A 17,896-nucleotide genomic window follows, 5' to 3' on the forward strand; every position below is an offset into this window, starting at 1 on the left:
CCGTGGATTTTGGTATTTGCAGGGGACCTGGAACCAATACCCCTCGGATACCAAGGGACTGCTGTATTGCAAAATGATCAATGCAGTAAGTCTAGTTAATAGTCAACATCCATCACCATACATAGTTACAAAATTTTGTTTTCTTATGATGAAAACTTTTAAGATCTCTTTTAGCAACTTTCAGATATACAACACAATATTATTATTATTTTTTTTTTTTTTACAACACAATATTATTAACCATAGTCTCCATGTTGTACATTATATCCCCATGACTTGCTTATTTTATAGCTGGGAGTTTGTACATTTTTAATCCCTTTTACCCATTTTGCTCACCCTCCACTCATAATACACTTTTAATGCTGAATATAACTGAATGAAGGCTGTACTTTGCAGTATTGAGAACTGTCTTCTAGGTGTTAGATCTTAAACTCTTCAGGGCTCATTTCAAGGTATCTTTTTAAAGGGCTGCCTAATTTTATACTTTGTTTCAAGGCCAGAGAGTTACTGAAACATACTGTTCTTTTCTAGTGAGTGGATTGGATCATATCTACTTTTAGCTACGCCTTTTACCTATGATTCTGTATAGTTTAGTTAAGCATCTAGCATTCAATTTAGAATTGTGTTTAATTTATTATTATTTCTTTGATAAAATTGGTTTGTATCATACTCTTTCCAAGATACTATTGAATTTTTAACCAATTTTTTTATAACCTTCCCCTAAGGTATTCCCATCTGTCAGCAGCACTTAATTTGGAATAACATGGAACTTGAAGATGATTATTGCTTGAATGATTACAAGTGAGTGTAACTGCATATCAGATATCTTACAGACGCTCAGAATTATGATCCATATACCAGTGTTTTTCTCCTGAATCCTTGAATCATGTCTCTTCTTCTTCTGAATAATTTTTATCCCTAGATTTTAGTGTAAATCCTGAACTTTAAGATGTGTTGGCTCAGTACCCATGCTACCTGATCTTTGTCCTCTGATTCTTTGTTTTACCTTTTCATTATTCACGCCAAGCTACTTACCCCTGCCTTTTTAGACTTCCTCTTCTTATCTTGCCTTCTTTGCTCCTTTCTTTGAATATTGACTCATTCCCATCTGGCTACCTTCCTTTTCTTTCCATTTTCACAAGAGTACTGGGTCAGAGAGTATTGCTCTTCACCAAGACTTTCATTTTTCTTAGGCCCTCCTAATGCGATACTAAGTGACACTGTGTGCATCAGCGATTGTAGATACACCATCAGACCTTTTGTCTTTCTCCCTTCTCTCACATAGTTCTTCATTCTTTCCTTAAAATAAAGGGTCAGAGGCCATGTGGAATATCTGGGAGCACACTGGGAGTTGGGAGATCTTGTAGATTTGTTATTCTTCTATTGTTTTATTTTATTAAATAGATCTGATATTTCTAACACTTTGGGTCTTGAACAAGCTTCTTTTCTTCTTAGGGCCTGACATGTGAAATGAAGAGGCTAAACCACAGAGGTCCTTTTCATACTTTTATTCATGTCATATTTAAGGCTTATGAGAACTTCTTCATGTTTTCATTATTTATGCAAGTAAATAAGTTAACATTTTATATTTATGCACATTGCTATATCTTTTTTTTTTATCTTTTAGAGAGTAGGCACTGTGATAAACCAGCACATAATTATGTGTATATTTAACACTGAATGTATTTTGATGATTGTGGTTTATTTTTGTGTTAATTATCCACAGCATTTCAGAAGGTTGTACCTTGAAGCTGGTTTTGGCTATGCGTGGTGGACCTATAAATACTAGAAGAGGTAGGCATGTGTTAAAATTATGTATATTAAAGCAATTTGACAATAATAATCTTCAAGCCAGGTGGTGTTTTTATAGCCTCAGGTTTTATCCAGGTTCTCTTTCTGCTATTAGGTCTTAGAAGAACCTCGTTGTTTCTCTCAGCATTGTTTTTTTTTTTTTTTTTTTTTTTTTTTTTTTTTTTTATGCGTTACGCGGGCCTCTCACTGTTGTGGCCTCTCCCGCTGCGGAGGACAGGCTCCGGACGCGCAGGCCCAGCGGCCATGGCTCACGGGCCCAGCCGCTCCGCGGCACGTGGGATCTTCCCAGACCGGGGCACGAACCCGCGTCCCCTGCATCGGCAGGCGGACTCTCAACCACTGCGCCACCAGGGAAGCCCCATTGTTCTTTTTTTATTTTATTTTTAAAAATTTTATTTTATTTTTATTGAAGTATAGTTGATTTACAATGTTGTGTTAGTTTCAGGTTTACAGTAAAGTGATTCAGTTATACATATATATGAATATATATATTTATTTCAGATTCTTTTCCCTTATAGGTTATTATAAAATATTGAGTATAGCTCCCTGTGCTATATAGTAGGTCCTTCAGCATTTTTTTTTTTGTTGTTTTGTTTTGTTTTTGCGGTACGCGGGCCTGTCAGTGTCGTGGCCTCTCCCGTTGCAGAGCACAGGCTCCGGACGCACAGGCTCAGCGGCCATGGCTCACGGGCCCAGCCGCTCCGCGGCATGTGGGATCTTCCCGTACCAGGGCACGAACCCTTGTCCCCTTCATCTCATCGGCAGGCGGACTCTCAACCACTGCGCCACCAGGGAAGCCCTAGCATTGTTTTTTAAAGCCTAAATGAGGGGCAGGAGCTCATATTCCAGAATATCTCATGATTCCTGATTCAGTCCAAAGAGATTTAAATATAAACCTCACCAGTATAGGGAAGGGCAGTGGGATGGCATAGTACAAGTATTACGTTGTTATCATTGTGTTTAGGTTCATTTTACTGGTCTTGTTGCTTTTTTAATCCACTGAGTCTTCAACTCCTGGGGTAATGATTGCTGTAGGAAATTCCAAAGATACCTCTTAGCCTGGTTTGTGATGCATTTGGGTTTTATAGGTATTATCATAGTCCTGTTGAAGCCTTTTTTTCAGAATGTGGGTGGTCTCTGAAAGAGACATTCAGCAAACACATTTTGAACATCTACTAGATGTTCAATGCAGTATTTCATGGGAGAAGAAGTTCCTGCTTCATCACAGTGTCCACAATAAACATGTGAAGAATTGATGTTACTTTAAGCAGCTGTAAGTGCTGGAGGGAATAGGGTAGCATGACAGAGTCCGTAGAAGTAGGGTAGTAGGAGGACAATTGTGGAAGAGCCCTTGGAGATGATGATGTGAACAGAGACTTGATTAACAAGAAAGTTCTAAGCATGGGAAGAACTGGGAGTGTTCACGTTTGTCCCTGATTCAGGTATATCAGATGGATCCCCACAGAGTAGTGGCATGCTTAGATTTCTCAGAGTAGTCCTGCTCTGTGGGCCTCGTCTGGGGGAAGGCCTTTGTATTTGTTTGATCCTTCACTAACCAGAAAATTGAATGTTGAGTACTGATTCCACTCATGGCTTATACTTCTTCCACAAGTCAGATTTCATCTCCGTGCTTCATAATTTTGATTAGAAAATAGGGTTATCACCATCTATTTCCTAGCTATTTCAAGAGGATTTTGTGAGATATGTTACTTTGGCTGTTGAACTGTTTTGGATAAGTTAGAAAAAAACAAAGATAATAATGTTAGAGCTGATTAACTAGATTCGTAATATCAGGGACTTTCTATTAGTTGGACCTATGAAATTGTCCCATGTAATATTAAATGATGTTTATAGTAGCCATTCTGAGGGTAGTAGAAGAACCCTAATGTGTTTACTGAGCCGTTATAAGATGCTAATTTAATGACATGTGAATTCCATTGTATTATAGTTTTCAAAGTTTGTTATTTGTGTATAGTATTGTCTTTAAACAGAATGTTTTATCAGGCACCTACTTCTTTTACTAGGACTAAAAATATGTTTATGAGGATAAGTACACAGATTCTGAGTTAAAAATACATGTATTTTTTTAACTTAAAACAAAATGAAAGTGGAAGGCATCATTACCCTTCGGTAGTTGAAGCTTTGTAATACTTTTTTCCCTACAACTTCCTGTGCCTCGTTTGTAAATTGAAGAATCAGTACCTAAAACTTGTCTTTTTTTAATATTTTAGACTAAGTTCTTAATAATTATGCCTTTATTGAATCAACTTTTAAAATGAAAATGTAGCTGTTGTCTACCTTACATCAATGAAAACTTTGTGAAAAAGAAAAACTGTACCCAGATCTAGAAATTCTCCATAATGTATTTCAGAAACCTTATTTTTTAGCTATCGGGTTGGCCAAAAAGTTCGTTTCACAGAAAAATACGAATGAACTTTTTGGCCAACCCAATATTTAGTCTTACTTGAAAATTATGGTTTAGAAAATATCTTTATTGTGTGAACTCCAGTAATATTTAGCTTTTAAAATTGTTTTTGAATTAATCATTATCAGAACAACATGGAAAATACTTTCCTGGGAATTCCCTGGTGGTCCAGTGTTTAGGACTCTGCACTTCGACTGCATCAGGCACAAGTTCCATCCCTGGCCAGGGAACTAAGATCCCGCAAGCTGTGTGGCGTGACCAAAAAGAAAAAAAAAAGCTTTCCTTTCTAAAATTAAATTTTATCCTAAACTATATACATAATGCTTTATACCTGATGAAATCTGAATGATTGTTCTATTATGAAAAGGGGTGTTGCATACATACACATAGGTGCATACACATATTCAATGCCAGTGCCTCCCTAATTAAGGCACACTCTCTTGGTTTAAACAAGACTTTCATGTGGTTTTAGTAATGCTGGTAGCATAGTTTTTGCTTCTTATTAATGTAATTTGGAAAATGTAGCATAAACTTAAAATGGCAAGGACCTGTTTTTAAAATGTCCTTTAATATTTACACATCTTGTGCCTATGAAAGAGCCTATCAAAACATCCAACTATTTTTGTAAAACAAGGTAAATCTTATTATGTTTCTGAAGTTTTTGTGTTTTAGTAGAGATGGAATTGAATTTAGGATATGGGAACATCTTCAGTGTTTTTACCTCATTACTTTCAGAGTTTAATATTTATTATTGCTGTAACTTTTTGACAGGTTCAGATAACAGTTCAGCACTGTTATTCTGTTAATAAATGAGCTACTTGAATGAAAGTTATAGAGTCTGAGAAATTGTTGCCTCTTTTAAGAAAGAACAAATGTTTCTGCAGCTTGACATGAAAACGTCTTTGGGAGCGAACATTTTTTCCCTTAGCCATTGCTTAGACTCCCTGATCTGAGGTTCAGGGGCGTTTAGAACATTCAGGCTGTGAGCTAACAGTCTCTTGAGGCTTGTCCCCACCACAGGAGCAGAATCTGTCTGTGGCTGCTATGGATGAGAGTGGGTTGAGGTGATGGCTGTGCAGTGTCATTCAAACCTGACGACAGCGCCAGGCCGCTAGAGCCACGTGCTCTGACTAGACACATAGATACATACCAGGACAAGTGGGGTCCTGGGAGGATGCTTTCAAGAAACAACATACTGATCATTACACACCTAGCAGTTTTAGCACACTAAGGGACCCCCTTGTGTCCTGGGTTACCGTGTACTTTTTTTTTTTGCGGTATGCGGGCCTCTCACTGCTGTGGCCTCTCCTGTTGCGGAGCACAGGCTCCGGACGTGCAGGCTCAGCGGCCATGGCTCATGGGCCCAGCCGCTCCGCGGCATGTGGGAGCTTCCCAGACCGGGGCACGAACCTATGTCCCCTGCATCAGCAGGCGGACTCTCAACCACTGCGCCACCAGGGAAGCCCTACCGTGTACTTTTAATTGCCTATCTTCATGTCAAGAAACAATTCTAAGAAGAATCAGCCTTTATATAAAACCAGAAAAAAAAAAGGGATTCACTTCTAATTTCTAATATATGTTCCCCAATTGTGTGTGTGTTTGTTTTTTTAATCTAAAGTAAGTGGAATTTACATTGCTTTTTAATTATTGATTGTTGGAACCAATATTGGAAAATAGAGGGAGTGGAAGGTGTAAAGTGAAAATAGTTATAGATAGTTATGTCATACAGTCAACAAATATTCTCTCCAGTGACACAGGAAAAACCTCATGTATTTGGTTAAACCCTGTCTTTGTACATAACAACATAATCATTTCATTTCTTTCATATTAATACAACATAGAAAATGCTGTATTAACTATAAAAAGACCAGAAACTTATTTGAAGAATGTAATGTATATGTATTGTATGCATAGGGTTGTTGTTCAAATTCAGCACCTTATATCCTGACAGTGTACCAAGATGCATTAAACTTGATATAAATTGAAAGCTTGTTTATCAATTTTTCCATTTGTAGTTCCTATGGAAGATCCACTTAGGGAGATGGCTGAGTACATGGATTCCAGTCGAGATGAGGTCTGGGAGAAGGCCTCCTGCAACAAACAAGTTACATTTCTGGTATACCGAGAAGGAGATCAGTTGAACTTCTTTCGTGTAGTAGACAGGGGAGATGGCACTTTAACACCATTATCTGAATCTTTAAGGTAAATAGGTTTTCATTTGCATGTCTCACTAAGAAAAGGAGAACATTGTATGATACACCCATAAACCTTATGTTTACCTTGTGTTGTCAAAATAATCTTATGATATTCACAAGACTAACTAAATTTTATTCATTCTCCCCTTTTCCACCACCCCACCTCAATTATATAATTCTGAAATTGTCCTTCGTATGATTGATATGAGTAATTTCTAAAACTGAAATTTCTCTATGGAGTAGGATTTTTTGTAAAAAATATTTATTTCTGTCACTTTATGAAAGTCTAAGATGCCTACTAGATTATAGAGTCTTGTTACAATAGTGTGTTATTATACAACTGTGGCATAATAGAAAGGGTTAAGCCTAAAGTTGCTCTTTTTTTCCAAAATTTAACTCTGCTGCTTAAAGATGGATAAATCTCTTTACTTCTCTCGTCTTGTTTTCCTACTGTATAAAAGGAGGAGGGGAAATTCCCTGGCTGTCCAGTGGTTAGGACTCCGCGCTCTCACTGCCAAGGGCCTGGATTCAGTCCCTGGTCGAGAAACTAAGATCCCACAAGCTGCACAGTGAGGCCCCCCCCCCCAAATAAATAAATAAAAAATAACAAGACATATAATCCTTAAAAGAAAAGAGGAAGAAGAGTTGTTATATTCTAAAATCAGAAGGAAACAACTTAAAGGTGCTTAGCTAGGCAATAGAACACTTAGTAAATTGGACAAGGTAACCTTCAAGTTTCTGTGCACTCTGCCTTACTATGATTCTTTACCTCCTTTCACTTTAAAACATTTACTAAAAATTTACTGAACTTTTATAGTCAGTCTTTATACTAGGCACTAGGTTATAAAGATTATATTCCCTCCCTTCATGGAGCATGCAATCTGCTATAAATAGTATCTATAATATAATTTTGGCAGTTGTTATAAAAAGACATCAACATCTCTGGAAAAGCAGATAAGAAGGCCTTCATTTTGCATGAAAGGCGGGGAGTTAGGGACAACCTCTGAGAAAAAGTGACCTTAAAAGAGGAGTAGGACAGGCAGACAAAGGAAGGAAAGGTATTACAGATAACTAAATTTAATTCCACAGCATAAAAACCTAGTTGCAATACTGTTCATACAAAAAGTAACTTGTAGTCTGGAAATCAGTTTCTATGCATTGGGAGTCTAGGCACAGTTTAGCCAGGTGCTCTGCTCAGGTTCCCACAGAGCTGCAGTCAAGGTGTTGGCAAAGTTGTACTCTTACCTGGAGGCTTGATTGGGGAAGAGAAACTACTTTTAAGCTCATTCACTTTGCTGGCATAATTCATTTCCTGACAGTCATATGACTGAGGGCCCTGGTTCTTTTACTGGCTATTGGGTAGAAGCTTCCCTCAGTTCTCTTTTGATTAACTCAAAATCAACTGATTTGGGGCCTAATTTACATCTGAAAATCCCTTTACTTTTGCCATATTCTGTTGGATAGAAGCAAGTCATAGGTCATGCCCAAATTCAAGGCTAGGAGAGTATACAGGGAGTGAGCACCAGGAATTGGGAATCCTGGGGATTCCTTTAGGATTCTGCCTCACCTCAGAGTGTTATGTGGAAGAGAGATTATACTCATTCTTTGGGGCCAGAGAGCAGATGTGACAAATGGGCGTTGACTGTTGACTCTACGTGTCAGGCTCTGGTTAGCATTGCTAACATGCCTTAAACATATGGGCTAAAAGTAGAGAAGAGGGACCAGTGAGGGCTGCAGCTTTAATCCAGGGTCTCTCACTTAGACCATGAGTAGAATTTCTTTATACCAGTCTCTCCATGTGCCAGTTAGCTGTTGTTTTGGTTTTCTTCCTTAGGAAATCCTCTTTTAGCTCTCCTTTCCTAAAGGAGAAAATCTAAGCTCTGTAGCTTAGCATGGAAGGCCCTTCAAAACCTGTTATCATCATTTTTACAGGTCTCTTTAATTATGCCATGTGTTTTTACATCTTTTTTCCTTTGCTTAAAACATCATTTACTCCTTTTACCCCAGTTTTTCCCCAGTCAACTTCTATTTGTGTTTAAGACATAATACAAATGTTGTTATGGATTTCAGTTAAAATTGTATTATTATTGTTCCTCTTAAGATATTTTTTATTTTTCTTTTCCTTTCTATTCACTTACCAGAATTGGAGAAGGGATAGGGTGGATGAGGAAGCAGAGAAGAAAACCTTTTCTGGTCATTCCTTATCTTGCCTATTCTAGGAGAGGCTTTCTTACTCCACAATAGAGGGCAGCAAACTTTTTCTGTAAAGGGCCAGATAGTAACTATTTCAGGGTTTCCAGGCCAAGAGATACAACTAAGGATACCATGTAAGTACTTATATAACAAGAGAAAACAAATTTTCACAAAATTTTTACAGACAAAATTCAAAATATAAGAAGAATAGTGTGTGTGTGTGTGTGTGTGTGTGTGTGTGTGTGTGTGCGCATGCGTGTGTATGTAATTCAGGTCTACTGACGAGAAGAATGGAATTCTTTTGTGTGGGAGTAATAGTTTAGTTAAGGTGTTGAAAGCTAGTGTTGCCTATCAAATTTGCAGAATCAGTTGTAAAAGTTCACTTGTTAATATTGATCTGGAATGAGATTTTATGTACGTTATCTTTGAAAATTTCATTTCACACAGATAAGTACTTGCCAAATAATGAGAGCAGTTCATGAGCATATGATTTTAATTGAGCATATTCATCACTTGGAAGGCATTTATAGAATTCTGTTAGAGTCTTCCCTTGCTGTTTGCCTTTAGCATTTCATTATGTTGCAGATCAGTCACTTCCAATTGAACATAGGTGGAGCTTCTCAATTGCACATTTAAATAGATTTTGAAATACGCAGATTTCATTTAACTTGCAGTGAGGTATGAAAACGCTGCTGGGAGTGTAATTTGAATTTGGAAAGTATGACTGCTGCAAATTTGTGTGGGAATGGAGATCTCGCTTTGTTTTTAACTTTTGAAAGCATGATATTACATGTGATTCCAAGTAATGCTAGTTGTCAGTATGACATTACTGCAGTGTAAGTTTCTCATGTAAATACTGTTTTGCCTTGTAATTTTAGGTGGAATTCACTAAGAAACATTATCAAGTACACAGCACAAACTAATTTCCAAAGGCATTCTGCATTGGATGTTTGCAGTTGCGAGTGGTTCTTCTCATTCAGAAAAATTCAGTGTCAGCCCTGAGCTGAAAAAAATCACAATAAAGCTGCTACTGCCAAGCCATTGAACTAATGGTTAAGTCCATGAGACAAATGAAGTCTACCATTGACACTGTTAGTTCAGTAATACATGATAGATTGAAACATTTACTGCAGGATTACCTGCTGATGAATAGCACAATGAGTAACCATAGGTTTTAAACACCTTACATTTCATTAGCTTTGTAAATTTGTCCTAAAAACCTTGTTTTTTCTGTTCCACACATATTTTTGCTTCATCACTTGTAGATTTTTTTTTTTTTTTTTGCGGTACGCGGGCCTCTCACTGTTGTGGCCTCTCCCGTTGCGGAGCACAGGCTCCGGACGCGCAGGTTCAGCGGCCATGGCTCACGGGCCCAGCCACTCCGCGGCACGTGGGATCTTCCCGGACCAGGGCACGAACCCGTGTCCCCTTCATCGGCAGGCAGACTCTCAACCACTGCGCCACCAGGGAAGCCCCCCACTTGTAGATTTTACTTCAAGTTGTACTGTTAGTGTTTTAGCAATTTCTTTGAAAATATTCTTAAATGTAGTTGTTTCATGCAGACAATACATGGGGGCTAGTTCTTCAGTCACTTCAAATTTGGTTTTGATACCCTGAATAAGCAAAAACAACTGAATAGTATCTAGCTTGTCTTGACTTGTCAAAAGCCAAGGAAAATGACTCCAAATCATTTGCCTGATTTTTAAATTAACTATTGATGTTGCTTTCAGTGTTTTCAACTTTTCTGGAAATTGTTCTTGCCAAAGAAGTAGTCTTTAAACAAGTTTATTTTCTTTGGATACATTTTTTCATCTGCTGTGATCAAAAATGGCTTAATTAATTCACAATTGGTAAACATTTCCTTGTTTGGCTAGTAAATAAGCCACTCGGAAACTTCTTTTGGTTGCACTCTCATTTTCATTTATTTTTGTGAAGAAATTATACTGCGATGAGATATTCCATTTAAAATTTTCTGCTTTTTCTGACCATTGCTTTCCTGCAAGTTGGGAATGTTGTGATGAGTCCTTAGTCTGATAATGTCCAAATATGTTGTTTTTCTTTAGCATAGCTATAGTGTCATTGTATAATAAACACCATATTTTGCTATTTAGTTGATAGCAAAATGATCCAGTCTGTACTGTGTTTTAATACTGCAGCATTTGAAGTCCACTCTTCTCTTCATTTTGACATGTTGGGTACATACTGGTAATAAAATGTCGTTGTACAGTGATACACATGGTAATCGAAGTGTTGTTGATTATGACTGTGCCACTGTGATTTATAGTGTGCTAAACCACAGTACAAAGCAATGAGAGAGCCACATACAATTTCTTTTGCATCTACTCAACTCTGCCATTGTAGTGTAAGAGCAGTATGCAGTGCATGCAATATGTGATCAAGTGAGTGTGGCTGTGTTCCAGCAAAACTTTATTGGACACAAATGTGAATTTCACATAATTTTCACATTATGAAATATTATTATTTTGATTTTTTCAACTATCTGAAAGTGTAAAAACAATTCTTAGCTTGTGGCCAATCAGAAATAAGTGGTGGGGGCTTCCCTGGTGGCACAGTGGTTAAGAACCCGCCTGCCAATGCAGGGGACACGGGTTCGAGCCCTGGTCCGGGAAGATTCCACATGCTGTGGAGCAACTAAGCCCGTGCGCCACAACTCCTGAGCCTGCGCTCTAGAGCCCACGAGCCACAACTACTGAGCCTGCGAGCCACAACTACTGAAGTGTGCACGCCCAGAGCCCGTGCTCTGCAACAAGAGAAGCCACCACAATGAGAAGCCCGCGCACCACAACGAAGAGTAGCCCCTGCTCGCTACAACTAGAGAAAGGCTGTGCACAGCAACAAAAACCCTACGCAGTCAAAAATAAATAAATAAAATAAATAAATTTATTAAGAAAAAATAGTGATGGACTGAATTTGACCTTGGTCATAATTTGCTGACTCTTGCTCTAAGAAGAAACAGAATTATTTGATTCATTCTGATACAAAATCTAGTATCAGTCATCATTTTTAGTCTCAAATCTTTTTAGTTAATTGTGCTACCTTACTGCTTTTTTAAGTGGGAAGAAATAAAAAGAGGCATTGCAACACTTAATTAAATGGTAACTTATCTGTGAAAGTTACATAAGGAGTTGGCTTCAGGGTGAATAATATTCTTGTTGGAATAAATATTACATTTACCCATCTCTTATTCTTTTTTTTTTTTTTTTTTGTGGTACGCGGGCCTCTCACTGTGTGGCCTCTCCCGTTGTGGAGCACAGGCTCTGGACACGCAGGCTCAGTGGCCACGGCTCACGGGCCTAGCCACTTCGCGGTATGTGGGATCTTCCCAGACCGGGGCACGAACCCGTGTCCCCTGCATTGGCAGGTGGACTCTCAACCACTGTGCCACCAGGGAAGCCCCCCACCTCTTATTCTTTAATCCTATTATTAGGTTAAAAGATTTAGGAAAAGTTAAATATAGCATTCAAGAAAATATTTAGAATATTTAAAAATAAAGGTATTCTTGGATTAAGTTTATAAATTACTGTGTTATCCTGGTCTAGTTACATTTTTCCATTTAGAAAAAAATTGGGATTGGCTTCTAACTGATCCCATGAATCTATGCTTTGTGAGAGGAAACAGAATAATGTGGTATTTTGAAAAAATTAGGTGAATTTTTTTTAAACATATATATTTTTAATGTTTATTTATTTGGTTGCACTGAGTCTTAGTTGTGGCATGGGAACTCTTAGTTGTGGCATGCATGTGGGATTTAGTTCCCTGACCAGGGATTGAACCTGGGCCCCCTGCATTGGGAGCACAGAGTCTTAACCACTGTGCCACCAGGGAAGTCCCCAAATTAGGTGAATTTAAAAATGTTTTTTTATCCTCTAAAATGCAGCCCATGAAATATTTATCATGATTGTACTTTTTAACGTACAAATACACACACACACACACACACACACACACACACTGGTATCTATGGGAAAATAGTAAAGGACCAGTTTTTTATGACAGGAAGGTTGAGTCAGAAACCTCTTTTAGTATTCAATATGGATAAATTTAAAATTCCACGGGACATAACAGAGAAGTAGTTGAAGTTAAAGTATTATAAGGTGACCAAGAATAGAATATACTTGAGTCATTCCTTCCAACTCCAAGGGTGAACTGGCAAAAATGTTCACCTCAACCTTCCTTTTCAGGTATAGTTAAGTTCAAGATGAGAGCCTTCACATACTATAAATTCTGTTAATTAATTTGGATACATAAGTATGACGCAGTAAGGTCTATTGTTTGGTGCCTGGGGAAGCAACAGGAAGTAGTATAAAGAATAGACTTTGGAACCAGACAGAGGATTTGAATCTTAGATGCACCATTTACTAGCTCTCTGGTCTTGAACAAAATCATTTAACCTCTCTCAACTGCAGGTTCTTCATTTATAAAATGGGATATAATATCATCTTATGTAGTTTTTGTGAGGGTTAGAAATAATATGCGGAAAGTGCCTGGCAGAGTAGGCATTCAGTAAATGGTAGCAGTGTCAGTTTAGTGTTGTGTCCATTGTGTCAATTTTCATATTATACTAGGCATCTATAATAGATCGAAATGATAGTCACGAGTCAAACACTAGGGACTGAATTGGCTATGGAGACCGATTTCCGCCATTCTTCCTCCTGATACCTGTGGCTGCTGTGCGATGTAATTAACGCATGATTTCAGAATGTCACCAGTTTCACCATGTAAAGTTTAGGAATGGGGCTATCCACTCTCTACTTTACCTTTGTGTGGTGGTAGTATGTCCTTCAGAAGTGTTATGGAATATGCCCTATTAAAGTTATCTTAAATTGTTTCCATTTCTTACAACCATATAGAACAGGAAATCTTATTAATTCTCATACTACTTTAGCATAGATACAGTAAATTGGGCACGGTGACCAGTGCACATGTTTCTTATGCTCAATTGAAAATTTCAGTCATTCTTCAAATATGCTGAGGTTGTGTACCATTTTAATTTTCCCATTACTGAAAAAGCTGAATGAAATTTTAGTTATGTTTGTGTTCAGTTCAGCAAACGTTTGTTAAATGTGTGCCAAGCATTGTGCCAGGTGCTAAGACTAGGAAGATGAACACAGCCTAATACATATTTTTTAAATTTATTTTTGGCTGTGTTAGGTCTTCACTGCTGCCTGCGGGCTTTCTCTAGTTGTGGTGAGCAGGGGCTACTCTTCACTGCAGTGCGCAGGCTTCTCATTGCAGTGGCTTATCTTGTTGTGGAGCATGGGCTCTAGGAGCATGGGCTTCAGTAGTTGTGGCACGCAGCCTCAGTAGTTGTGGTGCACAGGTTTAGTTGCTCCGCAGCATGTGGGATCTTCCCAAATCAGGGATCGAACCTGTGTCCCCTGCATTGGCAGGCGGATTCTTAACCACTGAGCCATCAGGGAAGTCCCAGGCCTAATATTAATATCTGCTTTCAACTTGCTTACATATGGGGGAATAAGGGGGAAAGATAGACATATAAGAATAGATATGAGGATAATATGATAGTGCCATTATATTATGGCATTATATTGTGGCATTATGTAGTCAAAGAGAAGGGGCTCCAAATAATAAATGTTAAGTTATGAATAAATGTTATTGTGATTGATCAGTAATTGGAATGTTTTACATGTTTAATAATTTGTGTCATGACTTGACCAAGGTGTCATTTTAAAATCTGTGCTATTCTGTCTGGTTACATTTCCAAACATAAAAGATCTTCACTTATGGTATACTGACTTCAGAAAAGCTCAGCTGTACTAGATTTTCAGTAATGCTAGATCATAATATTTATCCCATTTACTTTTTTTCCTCATAAAAAATATATTTTTGAAATACATTTGCCTTGAATTTACATTGACAAGATGGATTTATCGTTTTATCATTAGCAACATCTATAGTTTATATTGCATTTAAAATATTTTTAGTCATTGGGCAGGTATAAGGTACATTTCAATAGTAATTATTATTTTCTTTGCAGTGGTGGTTCTGTGTATAATTTGCATACTGATGAAGATGAGGAAATTGAGCCTTCTCCTTCTGGGCAACAGATAATTGAAAATTCAATAACTATGAATAAGATGAAACTGCTGAAGGCTAAGATGGAGAACATGAATCTCAGCAAAAAGGTGAAGCTTGGCCAGGTCTTTCTCTAGTATATCCTTGCAGGGCTCACAGCATTGAGTCTGTTGGTAATTGTGGAAAAAAGAAGATTTATAAACTATTATTCATTTCAAGTTTCTGGCCTCAGTTATTTATTGAGATATTAAATGTAGTGAATTGATTTTTTTAGGCCAGCAATGTATTTAATGTGATAATACTGCACTCAGAATAATTCATGATTTTAAAAAATGTCATAGTTCTAGAGCTAAGAAAGATAATAAAAGATAGCCTAACCTTAATTTTGCAATAGTTACTTTTTAAAATGCTGTTAATATTTACTTATTATGGATATCTCTACTACCTGGATGTTGATAAGGAATGTTTAGCTTTACTAGGTACTGTCAGTTTTCCAAAGTAATTGAATGAATTCTGTCCAATAGTGAATGAGAGTTGCAGTTTTCATGCATTCTTACCAGTATTTGATATGGTCCTTCTTTTTTATTTTTGTCCTTCTGGTTGGTGTGTAGTGGCATTACATTATGTTTTTTTTTCTTAATAAATAAATAAATAAATTTATTTATTTTTGGCTGCGTTGGGTCTTCGTTGTTGCACGCGGGCTTTCTCTAGTTGTGGCGAGCGGGGGCTACTCGTCATTGAGGTGTGTGGGCTTCTTGTTGCATGGCTTCTCTTGCTGCGGAGCACAGGCTCTAGGCGTGCAGGCTTCAGTAGTTGTGACATGCAGGCTCAGTAGTTGTGGCTCGTGGGCTCTAGAGCACAGGCTCAGTAGTTATGGCGCACGGGCTTAGTTGCTCTGCGGCATGTGGGATCTTCCTGGACCAGGGCTCCAACCCGTGTCCCCTGCATTGGCAGGCGGGTTCTTAACCACTGCGCCACCAGGGAAGCCCTACATTATGGCTTTAATTTGCATTTCTCTGATCAATGAAGTTGAGCACCTTTCATGTATTTATTGGGTATTTGGATATCCTTTTTTGTAAAATGCCTGTTCAGATCTTTGGCCCATTTTAAAAATTGGGCTGTATGTGTTTTGCTTATTGACTTTTTTGGAGATCTTTAATATTCTGGATATGTTTTTTGTCATATATATGTACCACCACTCTATTATTTTGCTTTTCACTCCATTAATAACTTTTTATTTATTGAAATGTAATATGTATATAAAATAAAATTCACAAGTCTTTAATAGAGCTTGATGAATTTTTACATTTCTATACAGTCATGTTAGGTATAACTCAAATTAAAATAGGTATAACTCAAAATTAAAATTTCTCTCCAGATTTCCTTGTAACCTTTCCCATCAATACCTGCCTTTTCCTACTCCCAGAAATAACTACTATTCTTACATGTGTCACCATGAATTAGTTTTTACTGTTCTTGAGCTTTGTATAAATTATATCATATATAATATACCTTTTTTTTGGTCTGGTTTCTTTTGCTCAGCAAAATACTTTTGCAGTTCATCCATGTTGTTGCATGTATCATTTCATTCTCTTTTACTGCTGTGTACTAATCCATTGTATGACTATACAGGCATACCTCGGAGATATTGCAGATTCAGTTCCAGACCACCACAGTAAAGCGAATATCACAATAAAGTGAGTCACACGAATTTTTTTGGTTTCCCAGTGCATATAAAATTTATGTTTACACTATACTGTAGTCCATTAAGTGTGCAATAGCATTATGTCTAAAAAACAATGTGCATACCTTAATTAAAAATGCTTTATTGCTAAAAAACGTTAACCATAATCTGAGCCTTCCGTGAGTTGTAGTAGTAACATCAAAGATCACTGATCACGGATCACCATACAAATAAAATAATAATGAAAAAGTCTGAAGTATTGCAAGAATTACCAACATGTGACCCAGAGACCCAAAGTGAGCAAATGCTGTTGGAAAAATGGCATCAATATAGACTTGCTCAACACAGGGTTGCAACAAACTTTCAATTTGTAAAAAATGCGGTTATCTGCAAAGTGCAATAAAACGAGGTATGCCTGTACTTCCTTTCTTCCTTCTTCTTTTGACCTTTAGGTTGTTTCTAGTTTTTGGCTTTCATCAACAAAGCTGCTTTGAACATTCTTATACATGACTTTGGTGGACCCATGCACTCTTTTCTTTGGGGCATATAGCTAGGAATAGACTTGTAGAGTCATAGGGTAGGTATATGTGTAGCTTTAATTGTTTTGCTAAACAGTTTTGTGAAGTGTCTGAACCAGTTTACACTCGCATCAGAAACAGGAGAGTTCCCGTTTGTGTCACATCCTCACCAACACTTGACGTTGTGAGTCTTTTTTATTTTATCCATTCTGGTGGATGTGTAGTGGTTTTAATTTACATTTCTCTGATGGAGAATAATGTTAAGCTTTTCATATGCTTATTCACCATTAAGATATTGACTTTTGTACCAACAGTCTTTATATCATGTGAATCACACTGTCTAAATACATCCGTTTTCTTTTTTAAGATACTGACTTTTGTCTAGTGCTTGTTCAAATATTTTGCTCATTTTTAAAATTGGGTTGTCTGCCTTTTGCTTACTGATTTGAAGGAATTTTTATATACTATGGATACAAGTTCTTTGACAGATACATGATTTATAGATATTCTAGCAGCTGCTATTTCACTTTCTTATTTTTTTAATGAATAAATATTCTTTATTTTAATGTATTTTAACTTAATAGTATTCCTTTTATGATTACTAGTTTTTATAAACTTTTAATGAAGTTTTTTCCTACCACACGGTTTTGAAGACACATGCCTGTGTTTTTTATCCAAAAGCTGTATGATTTTTCTTTCTCATTTAGATTTACAATCCATCTGAAAAAAAGAAAAACCTCACAACTTTAAAAAACATATATAATGTAAAGTAGGATGAAGACAAGTTTTTTCCAGATGGAGTACAGTTGACCTAACTCTATTAAAAATAAAATCCTTTCCCCACAATCTTAAATGTTTATATACCTAATAACAGAACATCAAAATTCATGAAGCAAAAGCTACAAAGAGAAATAGTTAAATTCATAGTTATATTAGATTTCTAATATAACTCGCATTGTCAAAAATTGATAGGAAAGATAGACAGAAAATCAGAAAGGATATAAGAAGACTCGAT

The 17,896-nt window shown here is 37.1% G+C and overlaps 1 protein-coding gene across 3 annotated transcripts in view; it reads left to right on the forward strand.

Annotated features, from left to right (window-relative positions):
• Positions 1-17,896, forward strand: part of ZFAND4 (zinc finger AN1-type containing 4) — a 63,600-nt gene that overhangs the window by 29,984 nt on the left and 15,720 nt on the right. For all 3 annotated transcript variants that reach the window (XR_004346306.1, XM_032609083.1, XM_032609084.1), the window contains 4 exons: positions 726-801; positions 1,727-1,794; positions 6,253-6,439; positions 14,642-14,789. Coding sequence is in view for 2 of the 3 variants with exons in the window: in XM_032609083.1 (XP_032464974.1) it covers positions 726-801; positions 1,727-1,794; positions 6,253-6,439; positions 14,642-14,789 (479 nt within the window). In the remaining variant the exon portion in view is untranslated. The remainder of the gene's footprint in view (positions 1-725; positions 802-1,726; positions 1,795-6,252; positions 6,440-14,641; positions 14,790-17,896) is intronic.

Source organism: Phocoena sinus, chromosome 16, assembly GCF_008692025.1.
Source record: "Phocoena sinus isolate mPhoSin1 chromosome 16, mPhoSin1.pri, whole genome shotgun sequence".
Classification (NCBI taxonomy): domain Eukaryota; kingdom Metazoa; phylum Chordata; class Mammalia; order Artiodactyla; family Phocoenidae; genus Phocoena; species Phocoena sinus.